The sequence below is a fragment of the Mauremys reevesii genome, linkage group 19, assembly GCF_016161935.1.
Source record: "Mauremys reevesii isolate NIE-2019 linkage group 19, ASM1616193v1, whole genome shotgun sequence".
Classification (NCBI taxonomy): Eukaryota; Metazoa; Chordata; order Testudines; family Geoemydidae; genus Mauremys; species Mauremys reevesii.
The window spans coordinates 23,761,439-23,788,259 of record NC_052641.1 but is presented as its reverse complement, the minus strand read 5'-3'; the positions used below and the strand labels follow the sequence as shown (position 1 = coordinate 23,788,259).

At 45.1% G+C, this 26,821-nt stretch overlaps 1 protein-coding gene across 11 annotated transcripts in view; it reads left to right on the top strand.

The window, feature by feature from the left end:
* Positions 1–25,602, top strand: part of NR6A1 (nuclear receptor subfamily 6 group A member 1) — a 182,088-nt gene extending 156,486 nt beyond the window's left edge. For 9 of the 11 annotated variants that reach the window (XM_039506642.1, XM_039506640.1, XM_039506644.1 and 6 more), the window contains 7 exons: positions 2,618–2,673; positions 11,129–11,286; positions 12,250–12,477; positions 13,198–13,452; positions 20,093–20,214; positions 22,799–22,951; positions 24,015–25,602. In XM_039506642.1, the coding sequence (XP_039362576.1) occupies positions 2,618–2,673; positions 11,129–11,286; positions 12,250–12,477; positions 13,198–13,452; positions 20,093–20,214; positions 22,799–22,951; positions 24,015–24,103 (1,061 nt within the window). In that variant the 3' untranslated portion in view covers positions 24,104–25,602. The remainder of the gene's footprint in view (positions 1–2,617; positions 2,674–11,128; positions 11,287–12,249; positions 12,478–13,197; positions 13,453–20,092; positions 20,215–22,798; positions 22,952–24,014) is intronic. The other 2 variants (XM_039506641.1, XM_039506651.1) reach the window with 2 other exon arrangements.
* The last annotated feature ends 1,219 nt before the right edge of the window (positions 25,603–26,821 follow it).

The window sequence follows — 26,821 nt, the reverse complement described above, 5'->3', positions numbered from 1 at the left end:
TGCCACTTGAACGCTGGGATAGCTGCCCATAATGCATCACTCCCAACAGCGCTGCAAATGCTGCAAATGTGGCCACACTGCAGTGCTGGTAGCTGTGAGTGTGGCCACACACCAGCGCTTTCCCTACACAGCTGTATGACCAGCGCTGTAACTCCCAGCACTGCAACTCTCAAGTGTAGCCAAGCCCTTAGTGTGCACTGCTGCATGAATCATTCATCAGCCCCTGCAGAGGGAGAGTGAGGGTACCCCACAGCAGCAAGAGGCTGCTTCGTAGCTGGGATGAGTCGTCTTCCACATCCAGCTGTGTCTACGGTGGGTGGCCAGGAAAGGGATTGTGATCTATGTGACGATTCTCAGGATATTCAAGACTAAGGGTCATCTTGTTTACCCCACTCCCTCCAGCCTGAGGGAGTCTTGCTTATGCTTAACTGGCTGTCAGCTCCTTGACCGAGCCACCTGTTAGTCACTCAAGCACACTCCTCTGGGCTATGCCAGCTCTTACTTTGCCTTACAATATGTGCACCCCAGTCCTTGAGTCCCTTTGAAGCATTTCCCTGTAATAGTCAGCGACTTATCCACTGAACACTCACAGAAATTCCAGATTTTCTGCCCCAAAGACCAGTGTACACCACTGCTTGCATCCGAAGAAGTGGGTATTCACCCACGAAAGCTCATGCTGCAAAACATCTGTTAGTCTATAAGGTGCCACAGGATTCTTTGCTGCTACCATAGGTGTAGTTTGACTTCTGTATTTGGGGGGGCAGCACCAATCAGGCCAACAGGGCTGCTCATGTGTAGGTAAATTTCATGCCTGCCTGAAGCTTGCAGTTTGGGGGACAACGCCTCTCCCACCTCCCCACACTACGCCCATGGTGTACGCACCAGCTTGTATGAGTTGACTCAGGATAAGCACCTTGATCTCAGCACTGAGATAAGTTTTATAGTGAAAACAAGAATGTTTATTATCAAAAAGTCAAGATTCAAGTGATAGTAAGTATGAATAGTGGAAACAAATATGGTTACATATAAAACACAATCATGGCATGCTTTCTAGAGACTAAAGTTAGCTAACAGTCTAACCTCCTAGCTAAAAAGGTTTATCTCACCCCCAAAGTGCCTTGCAGGGTTTCAATCAAGACTGACAGATTTCATTTTCAAGAATGTAAACACACTGTCCATTTGCTTCCTACATGCAGGATATGGGGATGCCTCTTTTTGTCTTCTACTTGTATTCCCCAGTGTTCACTGTCTGTCCTCAGAGACAGGATAACCACCTGTGGCTTTTCCCTGTGCCCTGTTTCCCTGTTGATTTCACATCTCTCCACTGACTTTGTATGTAAACGAGCGCTAGCTTGCGGTGCTTAATTTGCATGCTAACAGAGACACAGGTGAATAAACACCTCTTGTCTGTTTTTTGCCTCTGCTGGAGACTCAGACCGTTGTATGGGCTCTAGGAGCCTCTTTTCTGTCTAGATATGTAACACCATACTATGTCAGTACGTGCAGCATGTCCCAGGCTTTCCCTAAAGACTTCACGTGACATTCGGTGGTAAACCAGAATGTACCTACCAGAATCAGGGCATTCCTGGAACCTGCTTGCCAGCATTAAGGGGTTATTGGATCACAATTTCACAAACTTTAAGAGGGGTTTCATCTGGAAGAATAAGCAGCAGGAGCAGTTGAAATCCTTGGGCACAATGGTCTTTTTCCCATGCAGGATTTCCCTGGTAATAGAAGAAAGAGGGGTTGTGGGAGAACAGAGAAAATGCCAAATAGAGGTGGAACTAGCTCTAAATTGAATACAATTGAGACTTTCTATAAATGGTTTGTGAGCCTTTAAGAAATGCAGCCTCACTATTTTAGAAGCCTTTCAAAGGGCTTCCTCCTTTTGGAACAAAACTGCTTAACTAGTCAGCCAGCCAGGATTTCAAGTCACTGCTTCACATACAGGCAACTTGTATGTAAAGTGTATCCTTTCCATGCTCTGTGGTGTCTCGAGGAGACCTTACTCTGTGCAATAGCAGGGATGGAAGTGTCTTGTCTTTTGCTCTGTCTGCAGCCCCACCACTAGAGGGAATCAGTTACCACTCTGACAGGACCCTGGTTTAATCCAGAGAGGTGTTTGCTATTGGTTTTGTGCACAGCACGTAGGCGTATACATCCAAGTACTAATGAAGGGGGTACACACCCTGCTGTGGAGAACATTGCCACTTCAACCAGTTCTCATTAGTGGTGCAGTGGGGTGCTTGTGCTTTCCCTTTATCATCTCTTGAGTTTTCAGGCAATTGGTGATGATATGGTACTTTGCATTTCTACGGCACCTTTCGCTCGAGGCTCTGCAATGGCTAGATAAATATTACTCTCATCTCTGCTTGCCCCTGTCAATCAAGTAAGTATTTTTGTGGTTCCCATTGCAAGTGGGAATCTCAGTGCATCCTACACAGCCTCTTCTCCCCCCCGGGAGAAATATACATAAGTTGCTTATTTAACAGAATAAAACTCAGGTTCAGTGTCTCTGTAGACAACAGGCAATTTCCTGCAGGCCAGGTGTTCTCTGTGTAATAGAATGTGAAAGAATAGTGGTGTTCCTAACCAGCCTTTTGCTCTTTCCTTTCAGCAATCAGAGAAGATGGCATGCCAGGAGGCAGGAACAAAAGCATTGGACCTGTTCAGGTTAGCGTATTTTCACTTTCCCTAATGCAGTGCTCTTCAGCTTCTGCTCTGTTTATTAGCCTTTAATCACGTGACACCAGAGCACATTTGTACACAGACACCATCATGCTACTTCTGAAAATGGGGAAGGTGAGCCAGTCATTAAGTCTTTGAAGCGGGGAAAACGTCGCTATCCTGCAGGGAGGCTGCATGTGCTCAGAGCTTCCCCTGACATCACTTCTGCTGCTGCATGAGGTAGTCATGAACAATGCACCCCAGGAAGGGGTGGAGTTGGGTGGCTATGTAGGTGTTTAGGACTGCCTTGAATGTGCTGGATATTTCTCTTTCGGATCTGTGTTGGCTTCTGCACTGCAGAACCCAGGGAGGTTACTTAGCATCTCGAGGCTCTATGCCATGGAAGCAACGAGGCCCAAGATTTAGGCCTGAATTAATTTGGTGACAATCTTCCAGCCAGCCCTGTGTCATTAAGGATGCATTCCATTTAGGCAGCAGATTTGTAAATAAAGCCCTGATCTTGCCTGGCCTCAGAGAGACAAGACATGGCCCCAGTGGGTTACAGGTTATCACCCGGCTGTCATTTTATTCATGTAATTTCTAAACTGCTTCATCAGACTATAGGAAACCTTCTGTCCTTCGTAAGTCAGGACAAACACTTCAATCCCTGCAAAGCTCCCAGTAAATCTTGCAGTGTCCATACCACAATTTCGTAAGTTGTTGCAAGTGGGGCACCCAATAAATGTCTTCCTGATTGATGAGGCAGCGTGTCTGGAGATGTCTTATAAAATGCTAGGTAATTTGGCACAATAGCTTCTGCTGAACAAGTGAGAAATGATAGCTTTTCTTGCTGCAGGCTGGAAAATGGCAATCTTAAAAATACTATTTATTTTAATAAAACAGATATAGAAAGAGCCTTACATAACATTGTCCATGGCTGTGCATCTATGAAAATCTCTATTCACTCCAGCACAAAACTGGAGTGGACAGGAGGGAAAGGAAATATGGGTTGTATACCAAAAAAAGGAGAGAGAAATATCTGAATAATACTGATCCCTGCCCAGCTGCTGCTTCTGCTGCATCTGGAACATTAATTACAAATTTCACTGCCTGCGACAATCACCTCTCTGATTTAACTGCATGTGTCTGTAGGGAAATGCTGTGGGCTGTAAGGGAGCAAAATGGTCCAGATCTAGTAATTGCTCTGCAGGTGCTAGTCCGATGTGCATTTCACTGTGTGTATGCAGTGGGTATACCTGAAGCTGGAGAATTTTGAAAGCAGTGTCCATTGTTCCGCACATGCACCCTGGCTCACCTTGCGCCTCCGACTGAGGAGATAAAGGGTAGGGCAGGTTGACTGCCTATCCGGTTCCTTCTCACCACTGCCTGATCTGGGTTGGATCTCCTGTTTCTGATGTTTCAGCTTTTTTCTTGAGCTGTGAAAGTATATTTAGATATCCCTAAATAGTTTTAGTATTCGAGAGTTTTGAAGTTTTTATCTGTCAGTTTGTGTTTCATAGTTAGCCAGTCTCTCTGACCTGGGGAGCCACCACCCCTTCCCCAGACTTTCTTTGGCTACTGGACTGTTCCCAGGGCTATGGGCTTCAAAATTTGTGCTTCCTGCCTGTGATCCTCCTATGTCAGTGACCGCCACCAGTGCTGCTTGTACTGCCTTGTGGAAGCCAACATTGCAGCAAGGTGCAGTATCTGCTGTTTGTTCTCCAGCCATACCCTGAAAGGGTGGAACTTCCCCTTAGGAAGCACCTAATGGAAAGGTCCATGAGGCCACTATCAGACTGTGGCTGGGGGATCCGTCCTGCTCCCCGTATATTGGCCTGACTCACAAGCAGCATGCCTACTTCCATGAGGTCTAAATCAGGAGCAAAGGAGTCTACCCCTACAGATCCCTCAGTGGGGTCTTGTTGGGAGAGGAGGGCGCATTCTCATAAGCAGGAGGCTACGTTTTCCTCCAAATCCACTTCAAAGAAGTCGTATGTGGCCCTCCCTAAACTGAGCACTAACTCAGCCCAAGAGAACTTAGTACATACTAAGTCTGAGGCATGATAAGGGAGCCCACAAGTCTAGGGCTTCATTGACACCACATCATGATCGGGGTACCAGTATCTTCCGAGCACAAGCCCTGAGTTTCCCCAGGCACCAATGAAGACCGATAGCCGAGAGCATTGGTTACACACAGTTCCATCTGACTTCAATGGCTTTGGCACGCTGTCTCGACTGTGGGTCTGGTGGTTCAGGCAAACAGGGCTCTTCTCACTCTGGTAAGAGATGAGACCTTTGCTGCTTCTGACGATATCTTCGCTCTCCCAGACCCTGAATCTCCCACTCCTTTGGTTCCCTCTCTTGAGAGAGAGGCTATGACTCCACCAGGGGAGCTGGCTTTTTGAAAGAGTTTGTCTCCCTGTCCATCTTTGGGCTGTAATTTCCTTCCAGTGGCAACCGTGTTGGAACTAAAATAATTTTTTCCTCATGGGGAAATGAATCATTATGTCGTCCTCCCGCAAAACACCTTCCTGGAACAGCTTGGGACCAACCTCTGCCTCATCATGCCATTGGTGCCTTAGGGACGACCACAACACCCATTTGACCCATCCTTTTGGCTACCCTGGGGGCCATGGGACCAGTACCATCTCAGAGTCACTCTGGTTTGCTGGAGAGTCACCCTTCCCTCCCCTTTGAGGGACATCTAAAGCTGCCCCCAGATTCTACTGAGGAATAGAAGTACACACTGGATCCAGCAGCAATACAAGATCAGACGAGATTGCTATCTTCATTGCCAAATGAGGTAGTGACTTCAATGTCTCCAGCCTCCTCCAATGGCTCTAAGCATTTCCAGGAACTCCTTTGTAAAATTGCTGGGGAGCTGCAGATTCCTCTTGAGGAGGTTCAGGAGCCTCAACACAAGGTCCTGAACATCCTTCAGTCCTCCGGCCCCAGTAGAATAATGCTCCTCGTTAATAAAACTATCCTGGAGCCAGCTAGGGCGATCTGGCAAACCGCAGCTACCTGCACCTCCATGCCCAAGAGGGCAGAGACATGGACTCTGGCTCAGCCAAGGTGATGGAATTTCTGTTCTTTCAGTCTCCTCCTAATTTTTGGTGGTCCAAATGGCTGTTGAGAGTTCTAGGCAGTAACACCCTTAATCTACCCTGATTGATAAACAGGGCAAAGCATCTCAGCTTATTGGGAAAGGGAAAGTATTTTCTTCTTCTAGCCTCCAGTTCAGAATAGCCAGCTACCAAGCATTATTGGCTAAGTATGACTTCCTGAACTATTCAAAATTCACAGACTCCATTGACAATCTCCCCCAGCAGGACAGAGCTCATTTCCGGCTCTCATAGAGGAAAGCAAAATGATTGCCAGGACTGCTCTTCAATCAGCAGTAGCCTCTGCACCAGACAGGACAATCATTATCAATGATAATTGATACACGTGGACAACCATACAGAACAAAGCATCTGGACATCTCGAGAGTCCAGATGCACATCAATGTTCTAGAGCTACAAGCAGTTCGAAGGGCTTGCGAAACCTTTCTCCCATTTGTTCAAGGTCACCACGGGTTCAGTGTCAGACAACATCACAACCGGCTTTTACATCAACAAACAAGGAGCCAGCTCCACCTGTTCCTTCCCCCCTGCCATGTGCAGAAGTGGTCAGTCTGTGGAACTGGTGCATTGGCAATCAGATTACCCTGTCAGTGTCTACCTCCCAGGAAACCAGAATGTGCTAGTGGACTCTTTCAGCGACACTTTGCAGTTGATCACAAGTGGGAGCTTTGTGACTCTGTGGTAAACAATATTTTTGCTCTACAGGGGATCCTACCAGGGACCTGTTCCTCCCCAACAAACTAGAAAGTGCAACATATACTGTTCTAGAGGAGCCCTGGGTTGCCACTCACAGGGCAACACTCTACTCCTTCCCTAGTCAGATGATCTGAACTATGCCTTGAGTTTTGCCAAGATTTGGCAGGAAAGGGCATGAGTTAATCTCATTGCCCTCAACTGGCTCAGATGGTTTTGGTTCCGACCCATGTCATTTTGGGCACCAATCACATTCCTACACATCCTAATCTCCTGACTCAGGGGCATTGCAATGTCAGGCCTATTTCTTCTTCGAGTGATTGCTCCTATCCATTCCATCTCAGTTCCTTCTTCCGCCCCCGTGGCGGCCAGTTGTGGAACAGTGTGCTCCCCTACCTCCACAACCCTAGTGTTTCTCCATAGTTCTAGTGTAGATAGTTTTAGTAGTTAGTTCAGTTCTTGTTGTAGTTGTATATATATTTAGTGTTTTAATAGTGTTAATAGTACGAAATTAGAGGTTTGCCCTCTTCAGATCCGGCACCATGTGCAGCACAGGTCCCCTCACGCCGCTGGACGCCCGCGCAGGCCGCGCGGCGCGCCCACGGCCCTCCCCCCTCCTCCACCTCCTCCTCCCCTCACCCCAGGCAGTGCGGTGGATTTCAGAGCCGTTCCGTTCCCGGATCATGGGACCCAGTGTATGGGACATTGGGTGCCCTGGGCGCAATGAACAGGGCCCCCCTGCCACCCAGTGGCCGAGCTCCCCCCCCTCCCCGCGCCCCCCCCGCCGCAGGCCCCGCGCTTGGGCCAGGACTCGCCTCCCCGCCGCCCGCCGGGGGTGAGCACCAACAGGAGGAGGTGCTGCCTGGCCCTCTCATCGCCTCCTCTCCAGAGAGGGCGCGGGCGGGGCCTCGCCAGGCCCCGCCCGCCCCCATTGACCTCCAGCACATCACCTTCTTCGGGGGGGGCAAAGGCCATTAACTTGCCCATAGAGGAGGTGCAAGAAGTCGAGGGGACCGCTGGTGGGTCAATCGGTCAATGACATGGACTTAAAAAAATCTAGGGCGGGAGCGGGCGGGAGGCTCTCCTCCGCCCGCAGAGAACCCTCTTATTATCCCTCCAGATACACTTTTTTATCTTCTTGTGCCTTTGAGCTAACAGAGCTAACCTCAATCCCCCCCTGAATTCAGCTGCGCTGAGGGAGAGGAGGCAAGTTCAGAACTCTGATCTGATCAAGGCGGCGGAGCAGCAGACTCAGGGGCTCGAGCGGTAGCAATCCTTTTTTTTTTTCCGCTCGCTTGCCTTCCTTTCCGGCGTGGTCTGCTATAACATCGGACAGCAGGCTCTCTGCTGGCGTGGGTGCGAGGAGGTGCCTCCTGCAGGCGGCAGGGCAGCAGACCAGATATTTCCTCATCCCCAGCCCAAAAGGAGGTCTTCGTCCCTCCCTTGGACCTCCTCCGGAGAGATATCTCTGCAATCTCAAAGCAAGTTTGGTGATGGTAACTTGGTCCATCATCCCCCTTCTGGATTCCGGAGATTTTTTGCCGCGCCATGAATGAAGGGATGCTTACTGTATTTGGCGATCCCCCCCCCCAGACCGCTTCGCTGCTTCACGGCGAGACCCACCACCAGTTTGTTTGTGTGTTTACGCCCTCCTCTCACCCCCCGAGGTGTTCACCAAGTGCCCACGTACCCCCCTATCTCGACGACTGGCTGATGCCTTCCTTTCCACGACGGCCGGTCCCCTGCGCGCGCTGCTGGGCCCATGGCTGCGTGCACCTTTGTGACGGTCACGTCTCAGACCCCACTCTCCAGCGCTCACACTCAGACGCGCCCGCGCTTGGATGGGGGCTCATGGAGAGGAGACCACACACAGGGGGCCTGGTCGGGCCAGGCTCTCCCCTGCACATCAACGCCAGGGAATTGAGAGCGATCCGCCTGGGCTTGTCTTTTCTTCACACACCACCGGGACCGCGCGTAGCGGTGTACCACGGACAACGTTCTATCTGAACAAACAGGGCCCGATCCTCCTCCCCGCAAGGAGTGCTGAGCAAGCTGTCTGTCTATGGGACCTGTGTGTAACAACCGCCGCTCTTGCTTTCTCTTTCTGTGCAGCACGCTGAACACGCCGCGCCCAGCAGCCGCCCTTCGCGCCCCCCACGAGGTCCCCTTCGCCGCCGGGGGCCCCACCATCTTCCCAAGGTGGGGATTTACCGCCTGCCTACGAGGGGGACAAGCGCTGGGCCATTTTCTCGCCGCCCGCCTGGCCGAGGCAGCACCGATCCGGATCCCATTCCCTACCGTTATGGCGGATCTCATCTCCCAGGACCTCGGCAGGCTTTGTCACTGGCAAAGTGGGAAACGCTTGCCCTTTGGTGCGATCAGCGATCCGACGGGTCTCTCACCTCCCTGGTACTGAAAGGCCAAGGTCTCGCGACCATCTCACCTGGAAGACGGCCTTCCGTGGCAATCACATCGCCCAGGCAGTATCCGAACTCCGCTCCCTTCCTCCCAAAGGTGGTGTCGGCCTTTCATCTTAATCAGGAGATCTTCCTCCCGGTCTTCTTTCAAAGCCGCACGCCTCACCTCGTGAGCAGCAGCTCCACTCCCAGCTCTTTCGCGATTGCGGGAGCGATGAAAGGCGAGCCTGTTTCATCTCAGCGGATTTCTTCCCCCATGCCGATCTTACGCACACACACGAAGAGCGCGCGCCGCCTCAGCCGCCTCCTGGGCCCACGCTCCCATCCAGGACATCTGCCACCTGGTCTTCAGTCCATTCCCCCCACCGCCTAGGTAAGGCTTGGGAATCACCTACATGGAATGGATAGAAGAAGAAAAGACGGTTACTCACCTGTAGTAACTGGTGTTCTTCGTGTTGCTCTCCTCTATATCTCCCAAACCCGCCTCCTTCCCACTGTCGGGAATAGCCGCAAGAAGGAACTGAGGTGGAATGGATAGGAGCAACACATCTCGAAGAACACCAGTTACTACAGGTGAGTAACCGTCTTTTCTCCAGAAGCCACAGATATTCCATTCATTCTGGACTATATTTTTTCCTTGGAGACAGCAGGTTTGCCTGTCAATTCATTATGGGTCTGCTTGGCAGCAATCAGTGCATACCATCTGCCTTCACAGGGCTACTTGATCTTTGCACACCCTCTAGGCCTTTCCAGAATCTGCTAGTCAATCAGAACCTTTCTGCCTATTTAAGAAAAAAAGGCTTACTGCTCAATGGGCTTGAACCTTGTTCTCTAAACTAGGCCTCCTTTTGAACTATTAGCTTCTTGCTCCATGTCTGTCCTATTCATGAAGGTTGCATTCCTCGTAGCTATCACCTCAGCTAGGAGGGTTGATGAGCTTGGGGTATTGATGGCAGGTCCTCCTTATTCTGTATTTCATAGGAACAGAGTTTCATTACACCTACACCTAAATTCATTCCCAGAGTAGTCTCTGCATTTCACCTGAACCAGTGTATCTACTTACCTGTGTTCTTCTCAAAATCTCACGCATCCTCAGAAGGCAGCATTCCCTTCACATTCAGCAAGCCTTAGCTTTTTACCTGCAGAGCAGGGAAACAATCAAGAAATCCCATAGCAGAAAGGATCAGGGGTCAGGCTATATCCTCTCAGAGAATCTCAAAATGGATCTCTGGCTGTATTTTGGTCTATCAGCTGTTTAATCTTCCCCTCATGGGGTAAGAGCACAAGCAACATCTATGGTGTCACTTCAAGAGGTGCCTCTATTTAATATTTGGAAAGCAGCTACATGGAGCTCAGTCCACACATTTGCTTGACACTGTCTCTTGGTGCAGAACTCCTTCGCTGATTGCATCTTTTGGAACAGCAGTCCTTCATTTGGCTCTGCCATCTGTGACCTAGCAATCTCCTCCCATTTGAGTACTGCTTGTCAGTCGCCCACAATGGAATGCACATAGGGACCAGCGCTTGAAGAAAAGAGTTACTTACCTTACAGTAACTGGAGCTTCTTCAAGATGTGTGGTCCCTATCTCTATTCCACTACCTGCCCTCCTTCCCCTCTGCTTCAGATCTTGTCTGATTTGCGGTGGAGAAGAAAAAGGTGGTTGGTCTGGAGAGGTGGTTGGTCTGCCCTGTACTTTATCTCCCTTGTCAGAGACGTGAGGTGAGCCGGGGCCCACGTGTGAACCAATGGACGCTGCTTTCTAAATTCTCCAGTTCCTGGCACGTGGAGCACATGTGTACTCTGTGGAATATAGATAGGGACCACACATCTCAAAGAACTCCAGTTACTGTAAGGTCAGTAACTTTCTCTTTCTGCCTCTTATTCTGGCCTCATTTATGCCATCTTCCTCCCCTAAGTAGAACCATGTTGACTTCACTTGGCTTGTACTGTTATGACTCTGGGCAGTCAGATAATTCTGTAATCCTTATTTAAAAACAAATCTCTCATTAGTAAAAAGTAGAAAAACAATAAGAAAAGCATGGAAGTGTATTTGAATGTTCCTCCCATATAAAAGACCCCTCTCACACAATTCTAGGTTTTAGTAATTTTTCCATGCTAAAGTAGCAGTACATATAGCTCCAGTGGTATGTGCAACTCAGTCTTACTTAGTTATGTACTTGGCTAGAATAAGTTTATCACTAAATGTAATAATTTTTACCCAAAAGATATCAGAGGAGGAGATTGAAAGAATTATGTCTGGACAAGAATTTGAGGGGGAGGCAAACATCTCTTGGAGTAACAATGGAGACAGTGACCATAGTTCTCCCGGGAATGGAGTTTCTGAGAGCAACCAGCCATCACCTGTTTCTACTCCGTCTTCAAGGTGGGAGTTTCCATTGAAAGAATTTCAGATGAACGTAACTCTGCCTGTATTTCCCTGAGGGCTACATTTTGGGCCAAAAGTGAAAATAAGCATTTTGTAAGTGTAACGCAACACATCTTGCAAATGCTGACCTCTTTGTGAACACATTTTAGCAAGAGACATATACACTGTGTTAGATCAATCCAGTGTGATCTGAGAGTAAAATTCTCATGAAAGAATGGCAAAGGAATGTTGGGTTAAAGGTCTTAATATTTAAAGCAGATATCTTAATCTGTTCTAATACCATTTCAGATTATGAAAATCTGAACATTTTACACATAATTTACCTTTCACAATTAATGTTGTCTGTTCACTTTCTTCCATTTCATTTGTTTTTTATGTTGAAAATGAGCTAGTCAGCATATTTGATTTTCTAATTACTTTTTAGTTTGTGTTACTCTCAGGTTTGCATCCTCTAACGCAATGTTTCAGTACTTGGCTTGCAAACACTGGAAAGAATGTTTAAATGTCAAACCAATGCACTCCCTCCCCCACAACGCGCGCACACACTTCCATTGTCAGTTATTTTAAAAATGTGAATGAAAATATTTTTATTCACAGGTTTTGTAAACCTCTTTATTCACAAACCTAAATTCTGGGCCTTTCAGTAAGTAGAGATGGAAATGCTTAGCACAAACCTTGGCTATGTGGTTTAGTCTAAGAATGCTTCTAAGCCGCAGAGTTTCTAGAAAGTCGCAGTAAATGGAACTAGCATGGAGGTCAGACTGGACATGATGCAAGTAGGAAGCAGCTGGTCTGCTTGCTCTTGATTGCTTTCACCACAGAATTTAACCAGAAGGGATTTTTCATCCCTTTTCTTTTCTATGAAGCATTCTTATTTCCATCTGTCCCTGAGCTGGATGAAAGATGGTAATGAATTAGATGGAGTTTGTCCAGTCTATTAAATAGATCTTCCCTTTTCAGTAGGTCTGTGGAGCTGAATGGATTCACTGCACTCAGGGATCAATATATTGGGACTCCAGTGTCCACGCACTATCAGTACCTACCGCACCTTTTTAACTACTCTGCTCACTCGGCTCTGATGCCTCCACAGACCCGAAGCCTAGATCCCCAGTCACATAGTCTTATCAATCAGCTAGTGTCAGCTGAGGACCTGGAACCACTTGGCACTCCAATGCTTATTGAAGATGGGTAAGTGCACGTGGTTGGTGGAGTGAAGCTGTCCTGAGCCACTCCTTTGCAATGCCGATACTGTCTCTGCACATGCACAGCATATGGAACATGTAAATTAGTGTTATTGGGGGAATACTTTTTGAGTATTTCAATTCAAAATAACATTGTATTTACAGATCTCTTCATTTTGCATGTGTATAGGTAATTAAATAAACTATGCCGGATTCTGAAGCCAGTAGCCAAAGGGTGTCACCCAAGGGCTAGAGCTGAGACTGTGATGCTAATGTCTGAAGGCTGAGAGGATCTATTTCACAAGTGAAATCACTTCTCTGTTTTTTGCATAATATTTTGCACATCTGCGGAGTACAACGTCAGCTCTCTTTGTAACTGGGAGGCAGCAGCAGCTTGTTAATGTGTCTGGTATCTAGGTCTGCAGGAGGCTTCCTGAGAGCAGAGCTGCTGGTAGAATGCGAAGATTGCTAGTTAGATTCAGTCAGCGTCTTCAGGGATGGCATTCGTCTCTGGGGAGACACACAGGTGCCAGGCATAGTACCTTTCATCACCTGCTGTCTGCGGGCGCAGGAGCAGAGAAGCCAGAAGTCAGTCTCTGTTCTCACCACTGGGTGACACTGTGGTCACCAGGAATCAAGACACACACATTTTATCTTGTTATCCTGGTGCCTTGTATTCCAATGTTTTTAATCCATTTTTATGTTTTCCCATTAACTGTGCCTGCAGGTATAAAGTGACTCAGGCAGAGCTGTTTGCGTTGCTGTGTCGTTTGGCAGATGAGTTGCTTTTCAGGCAGATTGCTTGGATTAAGAAGCTGCCATTCTTCTGTGAACTCTCAATCAAGGACTATACTTGCCTGCTAAGTTCCACATGGCAGGAGCTGATTCTGCTGTCCTCACTAACCGTTTACAGTAAACAGATCTTTGGTGACCTTGCTGATGTAACCTCCAAGTACTCTCCCTCTGACGATGAGCTGCACAGGTGAGGTGGTGGGTTAAATCTGGGGCTGTAGCAGTATCTAGTAATGGGTGTGTGTGTGTGTGTGTGTGTGTCTGTTCCTGGCTCTGCCACTGACTCACTGTTTATCCATGGGCAAGTCTCTCAGCTGGCATCTCACTTTCCCTCTTGGTATGAAGGGATTATAGTCCCCACCCTTATAAAAGATTTCAGAGTGATTTACATGCGCGTGTAGGGATCATTGCTTAAGAGAAGATAAAAAATTTTTTGGTGGGGAGCATGTGGGCAAAGTGTGGGGAGGTATCTTCCCTTTCTACTCATCTCAAAATCCCTGTGTGGGGTTGGTTGTGTGGAACACCCTCTGGATCTTCTCAGTCAGCTGCCAAAGGGTTGCCTAGGGAGTGATGCCTGCCACTCCCCAGGAGTAGGGTGCATTCCCTTTGTTCTGCCTGCAGCCCTAGCCCCTATGCTGTCCTTAGCCCGCTCCATCCCATGAAAGTCATTTAGATATTTGAAACCTTCTAAAGTCTGTTTGGGGAGGTGGGCGATTACTCAAAACTGTAATAGAAATAGACTCCCCCCGGAAAACCTTGTGCACAGGTTGGCCTCCTCTCAGTGTGCTCCATTCAGACTGGCTTGCTGAGGGATGTCATTTCAGCTCTGATCTCAAGGGTGACAGGCATAAATGGGAGCTTGAAGTCGAAAGTCTGTTACATTGCAACAGTTAAATCCCACAAAGCCTTAGTTGGTGGGAAGAATTATGAATGGGGATAGAGATCTTGTGTTAAAGGGCCCTTTTGAGATTCATAGCATAGGCTTGGTTTTCAGAGGTGCTGAGCCCCCGCAGTTCTAATTGATTTCAACTGGAGAGATGGAGACCCAGCACTTCTGAAGAGCAGACCCTAGATATATGAAATGTGCCTTATGTGCATTCCTAGCACACATGATGCTCTTTGGATCTTACAACCTACCAGCACCACTTAGGCTGTTTGTTTACACTTCATTTCACTTTGGGACTGTGAAACTAAACTAGTCCATTTCACTTTCAGTTTTGAGTGCCAAAAGTACCTCACATTAGGCACCTGAAATCACAAGTCACTAGACTAGAGGTTTGTCATAGTTTTCCCTCAAAATTTCAATCAGCTTTGCTATCACTTTTGAAAATCATGGCCCATGCTCTTGCCACATGGTTATGTTTGGATTTCCCTGTATGCAGGGATATGCTCAAAAATCTCTTAATTTAAAAAAACAATTCTATTTAAATGAGGATTTATACCTCTCGCAAGCCTCCTATTTTTATTTGTATAAAACATAAATGTAGGGTTTAAACTTGTCTCCCTTTAAGATGACTCATCTGGAGCTAGTCTACACAGAGTTTCTGTGCTAATTTACTTACCTCAGTGCTCAAACTGTGTACACGAGGCCTTAAATAATTCTCAATTGAAATATCCTTTTGAAACCCGAGAGAGGAAAAAGGGCAGGTCCTGTGAGATTTATCAGAGTGAGAGATCCCATGACTTCAGTTTACTTTTGTCACTGAAATGGCTAGTTTCATTTTCTTCACATCCGTCTGAGCATATATATAGTTCACAGAAGTTTGTCCCCGACTGTTCTGGTGGAATATGGCAGATTTCTTAAGCATTCTTCTGAAACTCTCTAAGATGCTTCAGTGCATTATTTCAAATAGGTTGCTTTTTATTAATTGTTTCCTCAGGGTTGATATTAAGATGCAATGAAATTAAAGAGCAGTGAACTTTAAACAAAAGTTTGGGGTAAAATGATCCATTTTTAGATGTTTTAACCCAATCAACCAACAAAAGCTTGCTCCTGTGGCCTTGCCGAACACACTGTAGCACGTGCAGAACCTGTGCTGTGAGGGTGAGGGAAGAGGGGCACAAATTAGGAGTAATCCCTGCACGTAGCACAAAAAAGAATATATGGCCCAAGACTGAGCAGCTGTACCCTCTAGTTCTAGGTTCATCAGTGTCATTCCTTTTAACTACTGAAGATCTCCCTTGGACAATACAGAGTTTTCCCAGCATTCTGAAGAAAAGCAGAGAGTGATAACCTAGTGTCAAGGCCAGTTTTCCCATAGAAATTCTTCCTTTCTTCACCCTAGGATTGAGAGGAGAGCCCCTTTATGTGAGGAATTACTCAGGCTCAAAGAAATACGATATAAATATTGTAAATAACCACAAGATACAAAAGCTTGTTCGCAAAGCTTCCCAGTTAGAAGCAGAATGAAGAACTTGATCACACAGCTAGTGACCTTGTTTCCACAATATTACGTTATTAATTGCTATTTCATTGTTTTTGATTACATAAATTCAATGATGTTGCAACTTAGCTGACACTGCGGAGGAAACAGTGCTATCTGATGCTCCCAGTGATGACCTGCCTTAATTCATCATCTTGGTCAGTTTTCTTTCTTCTGTAGTCCGAAGTCCCAGACGGACTCTTGTTTGGATAGCAGAGAGACTGACAGCCTTGTGACAGAACATTTGCAGGATTTACTTAACTGGCTGCCCAGCCTCCCTGTTAATATTTGACCTCCTCTGGCTCTGCCCTTGCTGGAGCTGGTCGTTGTGCCATGGTAATTATAGGATGGTAAATCTCGAGTGTCATTTTATAAATAATCAGTGATCTAATAGAGACATTCACAGTGCAGTGAGTGCAGCTTCAATGAGGAGACTCTCTGCGAGAGCCAAGCACTTACTCCTGTGCGCAGGTTTGCTTATGCTCAAGCTCTCCCTCTCAAGGCCCCAAAAGTTGACATGTGTATAAAATATGAGGCAGACCCGAAATGAAAGAGAGATAATAAAGGAGTCTTCTTAACCCTTCCAACACTGGCAATTTCTAGGCTGCCAGCCTCAGGGATGCTTTAGAGAAGATCTGTGTATTTATCCAGGGGTTAAAATAATAGATGTGTTTTGACAGTGGAATGGTTTCTTTTCATCTCAGTTACTGATTCAGCATTTAAAGTATCACTAATTGATGTTAGCAAAAAAGTGGAAATGTAGCTTTACCAGGCCATTTGGGAGAAGGAAGAATGTTGTGTGTGATGCACAGCTGGGTGCCCATTCAGTCATGCAGTCCTCTTATTTCAGAGCATTTTATTTATAGCCTAAATATCCATGTATAACAGGGCAGTAGTAATACTAAGCTGCTGTATTAGAGTGAAAGTCTTAGCAGCACTCTCCCATGTGCAGGATCCTGCAAGTGCACTCCTGTCGTCCTACCTTCTGTGGGAGCCAAGTGTCCCTGGCTGGCTCCTCCCTGACTTTTTAACAACTGGTGAGCAAAAAAGATCTAGGCTTATTAAAGATGTTCTCCCTGCCCCCCAAACCACACCTTGCCTTTTCATTTTTTATGTTTCATATTAAATCAAATGTATGGTGTTTCTTCCTCTAATCAACCTCTGCCTGGACTCTGGGATTTCACAAGTTTGATAGAAAGCTGGATTGCTGCACCAGCCACTGGCCAGCTCAGCGCTGCCCTAATGAGCATGTACTGCTCCAAGTTAATGTTGGCTTTGTAATGGTCATTTCTATCAACCAGCTTGCTTTCTGTGGTACAAACAGTGTTTATTGCATCTCCAGCAAGTAACACCAGAGGCCATCTCTTCTGAAGCAGTCACTGATGTCTTTGTTTTTAAGACCACTCTTCGTTGAAGCATAGATCTGCATGGTCCCCTCATATAAACGCATGTAACCCCAGTGAGTTCACTGGTATTACCTGGGTGTAACAGAGGGTTTTGTTTGGCTCTCTCTTCATGGTAGATCAGCTCATCGTAATGATTCTCCAATATTAAGGAATGGCTGTTGCAGTCTGAGATTCAGGTTGTCTGTTACCCAACTTAAAACTATGCTGACCTAAGATACCCTGGGACTTAGAAGGTTGTAGTTTATTTCTGTTCCTGGTCAGAACCCTGACTGCCAGTATATAAGTAGATGAAAAAATGAATAAATATGATCGACTTTTTCATGTTTTAATTCTGATTTAAACTGCTGGCAAAATGGTCTGTTTGTTTTCTAGATCTAATGTTTAAATCTCTGGAGTCTAGTAAAAATGCAAATAAAATGCATGGCAGCTTGAACATTTTACTGTTACTCCTGATAATACATAGCCAGGAATTAAACTGGTGTAAAAGCTGTGAGGCAGACAGTGTGTGGAGGAGTCAGTGCTCCAGAAGGAATAGGGCTGTGCAAAACAGAATAGCTTTGTTTGAAAAAGGGAGGAATGCATGCACAGAAAACCAAGACAGTTCTACTGCAAGCATGAGAGAAGAGCTCTCCTGGATTTATGGAAGTGACGAGTGGTTGGTAAAAATGTGCATTCTCAAAAAACAATTTAGACCCAGCAGAGGATTGTGAGTGGTCTCTGTGCTCATTAACTTCTTGAGCTTTGCAATCTTGCACCTGCAGGATTTTTAATGTCAAGTTGAGAGCAAGAAAATTGTGTAGCTTTAGATTAGCCGACAAGGCTTTCATCACTTACAATATTACTTCCCTGAAGAACTGACCTAAAGTTCAAACAGCTTGTTTTCTCTTCTCTGAGGCCAAACTCCACCATGCATTTTACAAATAACTTTGAAGTAAACAAATACACATGCCAAAATAAGATGATATTCAGTAAAAGGGATTTTATTTTTGTTCTGTTTTTGTTCAGAGATGGCTTTCTGGCTATGCTCTGATTGCGTACTGTATAATGCCAGAACACACAGCTGAAGCTTTCCTGAACGCTTCTGTCTCACTGCTGAAGATTTATGCAATGCCCTATGTCTTAAAAACTAGCCTTTAGTGCTTTAAACCACATGTAGCAGGGATGGCTACTGGCCATTTGCACAAATAGAACACTGAAATATGCACTCTGTACCTTCAGAGTCTCATGAATGTCACTTATGCCATCTTTTTGTCTACTGTCCTATGATCCAGTGACCTGCAAGCAGGGGTCCTCTCAGACTCCTCCTTCATAAATCTAGGATTCCCTACAGGACTAGGACTCTTCACTACAGAGTTTCCATTGAGCTCATTCCCAAAGCTCTTAAGAGACTGCAGTCACTGGACTGTGGTGAGCCCTTCCCAACCTACTATTACACATCCCGCCCCATTAGCGAGTTCTTTGGGCAAGTGTCCTAGCTCAGAGAGAGATCTGCAGCTTGTTGGAAGCAAGCTACCCGTACTGTGTGTGTTCTCTTGGAAAGAGTTCAGCTTCTCCTCCTGACTCTAAAGTTGCTTGGACGTTCTGTCTCTCATGCATCAAACTCCCACGTTTGCATGTAATCTCCTGCTCACCTGCTAGGTTAGAGCTCACATCTGAAGCTTTGCTCATCAGCACATATCCATGTGCCCTCCATGTGCAGTTTCATTCTGACATGGTGGGGTACTGCCATGCTGATGGAAATGGGGGAGGAAACCTGTGCCCAAATGGGACAAACAGATGACTTTTATATCACCTGTACTCGTGACATGACCACATTGTGTGACTGGTGAAAATCTCAGGTGAGATGTTCTAACACCCTATTCCTCTAGCACTGCCTGGCTAGGAGAAAAGCTCAGGCTGGGGAGGGCTGGAGCTGGGGAAGGGCTGGGAAGCTGAGTGGAGGAGGATGGCGTAATTTTTTTTCCTTCAGTACCTTAAGAACAAGTGGCTGTGTTGAAGCAGGCAGAGTGCTGTGTAATTTGATAAATGAGTGCCCTGGATACAGAGTGAAGGCCTAGGGTGTCCAGGACCAACCACCAGGTCCTTAGTACATACTGAACCTGGCCGGGCAAGCCCGATTTTGCCAAGTCTGTTCCAAGATGAGCAGAGATTGACTAGCTTATTGACTACGACAGGAGGGACTGTCTCTTCATTCCAAATTTCTAGACTGATTTCTAAATAAGAGCTTCTAAGAAAGATCAGCTGAAAGGAACAGCTACCACTTTGGAGGTTTTCCTGTCCTTGTTTTCAAACCTTCCTTTGCCCCGCAGCCTGCATTTTATGATGGACACCCTGTAATAGTGAGTAACTATAACGTAGCTGGAAGTCATATAGATTTCACCAAACTTCCTAGATGGACCTGTACAGCTGATGGGTCATAAAATACAGTGTAACTATTACTGAGTGTATAGTAATAATAATAATACTTTGCACAACCCTAGAGCTTTCTGTGTAAGGATCATCCCATTTCACAAACTAGTGAATTAAGCCTCACAACAAGCCTGTGAGGTGAGGAAATAACATCTTCATTTAAATATGGGGAAATTGAAAGAGAGGATTAGTAACTTGTCCAGGGCCATGCAAGAAGTCATTGGCAGAGCCAGGAACTTCTAATACTTGTTTCTCCCAGTCATAGCAGCCTAATACCATGACCATGCAGCACTTGTCCACAAGCAGCTATGCCAATATACACCCACATGCACCCGCAAAATCCCCATTTTACTTAAAGGTCTGATGTAACTGGCAAATATGATGTTCTGAATCACCTTGTTATCAGTTTTGCTTCTCGTGAATAGTGCCAACAGACCTGAAGCATCTGGGGCTCTGAATTATAATGCAAGGCATTAAGGTCTTTTAAATGCCATAGAGTTTTAGTAAGTCACTAAGCTCCCTACTGTTTAATTGTAAAGGGCCTCTCCTCTTTGAGTACCCTGTTGTGTGCATCTGTCTCCCTTTCCTTCAGATTCAGTGAAGAGGGAATGGAGGTGATGGAACGGCTGATCTACCTCTACCGCAAATTTAACCAATTGAAGGTCAGCAATGAGGAGTATGCATGTATGAAAGCCATTAACTTCCTAAATCAAGGTGAGTGGCGGAAGAAGGGGATTAGTCCCACGGGAGTAAATGGCTAGTCAATAAGCTAGTCAATCTTTGCTTCCTTTGGATGATGGGGAGAGAGAGAAGGGGTCCTAAATCCAAACTGAAATAGACACCTGAGCATTAAAAGGTTTTTGCTTTTGCCATTGTGCAGTTAAAGCCATATGCGGTGTGTGCTATTTCAGACACCTAAATGAAGCAATTGTAGAGGAAGTGAAAGGATTCACTTTGCTTAATCAATTTTTAATGCCTTTAATCGTAGACACCAAGGACAGTATGTGCGTCACTTTAAATACGTACCTACTTTACCAGCAGCAAAATAAGAACAGAGCAGAGTGACTGATGAAATCTTTCTAGATAAGGCCTGAATGACTGATTACCTACCAGCTGTTGTGGCAAACTTCTCACCATGCACAAGTGCATGTCATCTGAAAATACTGCTGCTCCTGGTGGAAGGGTCTAGGCCAGTGACACTCAGACCTCAGTGGTTCAGGAGCCAAATTAACAATCAGCATTACCCGAAAGAGCCACAGTCGTGTGAATTCGCTCTGTGTATGTAATTTAATTTTATTTTCCCAGCAAAATGACTGACCAAGTATCATTTTATCAATTACAATTGGCTAATAACATAGTAAAAGCATCCTGATTGGTTAATAACTTAGATGGGGTAATAATTAAATCACAGCGTTTTACTATCATGTGCTGCAAAGAACTGCAGGAGTTGCATTAAGGAGCCACTTGGGGCTTGTGAGCCTCAGTCTGGGTATCACTGCTCTAGGCATTTTCTGACAGGCGCAATCAAGACAACCAATTTGCATCACTTTTTCCCAGTTTAAGCTGTTAACTTTGTAAACCTTTGTGCGCTAAATGTTGGATAACCTCCCTGGCATTGTGTCCTGGATTCTTCATCAGTGTGTTTCCCTTCACCTAATACCTTTATCTGACATTTTTTAAGAAAGTGTGAACATGCATTTTGTCCTTTTAATATGGTGCCTAATGCAGTAATATTTTCAGGTAATGAATGGTGCCTAATACGGGACTGACTCCATTTGTGGTCACACACAGCATTTTAGAGCGGTCAGTCACTTGTGTTATGAGACTCCTAACACTTCAAAATTCATGAAGTCAGCACAGAAATAACATGCAAATGGATTCTGCAATGGTAGTCCAGGGTGGGAAGTTACTGGTCTTTTCTCTGAGACTCTACCATGCTGACAGGATTTGAAAAGTTCAGTTTCTTCAGTAACACTTGTGTATGGATCACTCCAGTCTGACACCATGGTGTGATTCCCATGTCAGTACTAATGTGTGCATGATGTTATTGCACTTCTATGAAGCATATTACCACAGTTGTGTGTTGCTTGTACATAAATGAAAAAAGCCATTGAATACCACTCGTTTCAAAAAGCAGTTCAATAAATAAGTACCACTGGGAGTTCTGTGTACCACAAGGAAATGTTCTGCTTTGCAAGGATATGCTGAAATCTCCCTCCTCCCACTGGTTATTCCAAGTGTTTTGTGCTGACACTTCAGTGTGCGCCCGCCACAGATTCCGGTTAGCTTCCCTGGACAGTTTCCTGCCACTGGATGATGGACGACTTTAGCTGTCTCCATTGTTTTCCAAAATGTATTTTCATTAACTTCCTGTCTTCTTTTATTTTGAGTTGGAGTTTGCAATTTTTTTTATGTGGACTACCTGAAAATTATTTTTAAAGGTCAGCTTTTGGACAGCAAATAAATGCTCCTTCCCTTGTATAGTATTTCTGAAGAACAATACTGAGCCTCAGAAGAGTTGCATATTTTGCCTATTCTTAATTTATTGGATCCCCTCCCATGGCATCAAGTAGTATATAAATGTCATTGATCATGCTGAAATACATTTAAAGGGACTTTCTCAAATAATTTTGCTAGCAATGAAATATCTACTTTTTCTTTGTGTACATTGCTTGACACTTGGAAATGCTAAATTTTAAAATAAAAGCTTGGCAAGTTTATAAAGCTCAAGTGGTGTAATTCCTAAACAGAAGACACCCTGAATTACTGATCTGAACACTTCCCATAGAGCTGAGATGATGTAACTAGAATCAACATGCTTCTTTCTATGGAAAATGTTATGTTGCACCCCGTGTTAGGCTTGAAAGCCTTGACATATAGCTACTTATAAAAAGAAAGTAGAGATTTAAGGTTGCTAGAGCTGTTATCTTCTGAAAGGTTCATGATCTCTGAGCATGAGCAACTTAGGACATTATATGTTCTCATCCGTGTCCCTTATGAAAGGAAGATCTTGTACCCTCACATCTAATCTGAAGTGTATATATGTAGGAGATAGTCATTACAGTATGTCCTGGAGGAGAGGGTGAAATTTTAATCCTGTGGTGACTATAAACTTGAAGTCTCTGCTCAGTAGCATTGTATAATTTAGATAGATGTTGTTAGACTGAGTTTTATAAATGGATTTGTCCTTCCATTTTACAGTTGCTGACTCGAATAGTGATGAGGGAAAAATACGAATCTGGTTTTGTTCTAGAGTTACAGCTATTCCCAGTCACTTAGTTTTTATGTTTTCACTCAGATATTAGAGGCCTGACTAATACATCCCAACTGGAGCAGTTGAATAAACGGTATTGGTACGTGTGCCAGGATTTTACAGAATACAAGTACCCACATCAGCCAAACCGTTTTCCGGATTTAATGATGTGTTTGCCAGAGATACGATACATTGCAGGTAACTTTTTGATCTCTTCTCCCAGCTGGCCCCTGTGTGAATCATTAAATCTCCTTTAAAGGAGACTTTCTTCTTTTTATAATTAAACTCCTATCTACTTGGCTGGACAGCAGTGCCAGCGTGAGACCTTTTCTATTTGAGCTTTTCTCTACCAGGATAAACCCCCCGTATCTTACCCAGTGTAATAAAGCTGGGTCTGTGTGGGACCTTTTCTATTTGAGCCTTGGAAGCCTGGCATCTGGTAAGAAGGCATATTCTTTTTTTCACAAATAACGAGCTCTCCTTAGTATCTTGATCAAAACCTCCTTAGGGTCTTAATTTCAGACCCAACTCTGAAATGTCTTCTCTGCTGCAGAAATAACCCTGATCTGTAGATGGTATTGGCCTCACAGGGAGGAGCTTGCACCGAGTCTAGAGATGGCACTTGCATACCATGGTGAAGATCACAATATAGAAGCCTAGATAGGCTTGAACAGAGTCCCCAGATCTGAACTTCCCTGGAATATGTGTTACTGAAATCTGCATGTGAATTTTCCATCTCAATGCATCATTAATTGGCTCTAGAGAAATTATTCCAGGATCTTCGTGAGAACATTTGTAGCTAAATGTTAAGATAATGGACACAGGTTATTTGGGATTGGGAAGAAATGTTCTTCCCTAGGGCATGTTGATTTGGATTTGTGTGTTTCACCTTCCTCTGTCATACCAAGCAGAATTGTCCACTGGGACCAGGTGGACACATCCCACACAATCTATTCACTGTGATTGACAGGGGAGGTTGACAGAGGTGGGACCTAGTCTTTCCCATCTTCTATAAATATGCCCCCATTATGGGGAAATCATTTTCATCTGACTTCGCCAACGCACTTAGCTTCTATTCCACTGTATAACACATCCTGTTGTTTCCAAAAGAATATCAAATATCGAATGTAGGAATTGGGTGATTTACTGTTTCTCTAAAGGTTCAAGGTGAAACCATCTCCAATGTCACCAGCTTGTTGGAGATGAGCATTTCTGAAATCTGGCTCAGGAATGGCAGCTAATTCTGATTCTTTCTTAACAGGAAAAATGGTGAATGTTCCTCTGGAGCAGCTGCCCCTCCTTTTTAAAGCCGTTCTGCATTCCTGCAAGACAAGCGTGAGCAAAGAGTGAGCCTTCATTGCCCCGAACCCATGCCTTACTCTGGTGCTTCTGGTGGGGAACTGGCTCACGTGTGAAGAGAGAGGGGAGGAAAAACCATGATCAAGGCAGTAGGGAGCTGCTGAGATAGGGCGGCAGGTAGCCCTGTCATTGTAGCAAGAATCTTTTTTGTTTTGTTTTTTGTTTTTAAACTCTTTTCCTATATATTTATTTCACGACAGAGTTGAATGTATGATCTTCAACACAGTGCACATGGTTCTGTATGAATGCAGCAGATGCATTCTCTTGCAGTTTACAGAATGTGAAGATGTTTAATGTTACAGTGTTTGTTAGGGTTAGTTCTTTTGTATTTGGGGGACTGGGGGCCGATATGACTAAGACTACCTCAATGAGAAGATGCTGTTCATGTACTGATCATTCCATGATTCATATCCAGAGTGTTTGCCTAAAGAGCAAACTGCCTCTCTCCACTGGGAGAGCTGTTAGCATCCCAAATGCTGGAGTGCATTGGAGGAGTGTGGGCATTAGAGAAGTGCCAAGCTTCAAAAAAGATAAGTGGGTGAGAAGGTGTTACACCAAAACCAGAATTTGGGTCCCCCCAGAATAGCCAGCCTGTTTATTGTTATAACCAATCTGGTCTCATTAATTGTGGGTCTCCAGGGTGGCTAAGGGAATACTTGGAGGACACACATACAGCCATGCATAAATTATTGACACAAGAAGTGTTCCAAAACAAGGCACCTTTTATTGAACAATTTCTTGACATAGTAACAATCTAAACACACATCCCTTATAACAAGTTAAAGAGCACCTCAAACCACATTGCCTTATAGCTTGAAACAATACTGAGTGGATGCTCCCTGCTTCAGATGGTCAGTCTGTCACAGATAGCTGACAGCCATTTTGAGATGTCCATTAGTTTTTACACGTATAAATCCCTTTCACAGTCAACACACATGCATACATCTATATTAACCCCCCTCTCACACACACATATGAAAACACTATACTATGCTATGCTATAACTATACCTGTTACTCTGTCTGACAAACTTACGCAGCTGACGGCACAGTATCTTTTCCTGTTTTCTTTCTCTCTCCCACTCCTCTGCTGCATCCTTCTCTTCTCCCACTGCTTACTGCTGCTTCTCCTTCATCTCACCCTCACCTCTTTCATGCCTTCCTCTGCCTTCTCTGCTCAGCTGCCTTCTCAACCTGTCAACTGCTGCTGACTTTTATACCCTACTTTGCTAACGGTCACACGTCAGTCATTCCATTTGACTGTTATTTACCTCAGTGTTATGATTTGTCATTTGTTGTTTACTACCTTCTTTTTCCTGCCAATTCCTAGTGCTACGTGACCTGCAGCTGTCAGCCAGTGGTGGAGTGACTCTTGCTTATTCAGAATGGAAGCCAGGAATCTAGGGATTTCAAAATGGAGTTTCTCTGGTATCACAAAGAGAAATGAAGTTTAGCTAGTTGACCAAAAAAAAGTCTTCATCGGTTTTCAAATGCAGCTCTCATGATGTAAATTGAGTCCCCCTGAAATTCTGTCACGAGAATTGCAGCATTCCAAGGCTTAGAAAGGCCCTCAGCCCATATTCCCCTTCCCTGGGCTATGCAGAATTTGTGTTCTCTCTCTCCAACTGATGCATGATTATTCCCTCACGACTCTCCTACCAAACTGGAATTGTGTCGTTGTAATTAATAACAGGCTTTGAATGGAGAGGCAGAAATAAGCCAGGCAGACTGCAAATAATTTAATTATTGGCTAAATGCTCTCTTAGAATCACAAACTGGAAAAGCATTCTAAGAAGCCAGGGCAATATGTGTTCTCCATGGCTAGATCTGGCCTAGTTTTTAAATCACTCCAGTGAAGAGGATTTCCTACTACAGTAGTTACAAGTAATTCACATCAGCGAACACTTCAAACCTAGCAGCTTCTGTCCCTCCTGTGGATAAAATGAATGTGACTTCTGATAAGAGATTTCAGTATCCTCTGCTATTGGGTGTCTGTTGAACCTTGGAGAACATATGGGTATAAACCAAGTCCTGCATGTACCATTTTACTGCTTGGAGGGGAGTGTAGTAGGAAAACCTGGCTCTTAGTACAATTCATGTATATTACTTCTAAATCTCCCAGAATTTAGATGTTCCACCCATAACTTCAGTCACTTGCATTACACCAAAAATACTTGAATTGCTGCTGTTCAGCTGTTTAACATGTATTACTGTCCATTAAGCCTCAGTGTCCTCCAGGGCTTCCTGTATCCACATGATTGCTAGGTGGGGAAGAGTTTCTTTCCCTGTTTCCATCATTCATATATTTATGAAATCTCACTCATTCTAACAGGCAGCCATGTTGCCTTTGCTGAATTTTCTGCTGGGACCCTTAGTTGTGAATCTGTTGTTTTGAGTGGTTACATTAGGCTGATTGAGACACTTTTGAATGTTAAAGAACCTGCTATTTTTAAACTACCTTGAGTTCTTCAGGAAACAACTTCTCTTCCGGGGTGGGAGTAACTATCCTTGCCATCCTCTGTCCAGTCATGACACATTATAGTGTATGGCACAAATTAAATATGTGGTCAGGAGAAGCAGTCTTTCCTTCTGAACAAGCACCTGCTCTCCGCTGAAGTACTGTACCTGCTAGTGGGTAGAAATGAATTGAGTGAACAGCAGCAGCATATCATTCAGTCCAACCCCAAATGCTACCTACAGACTAGTGTAA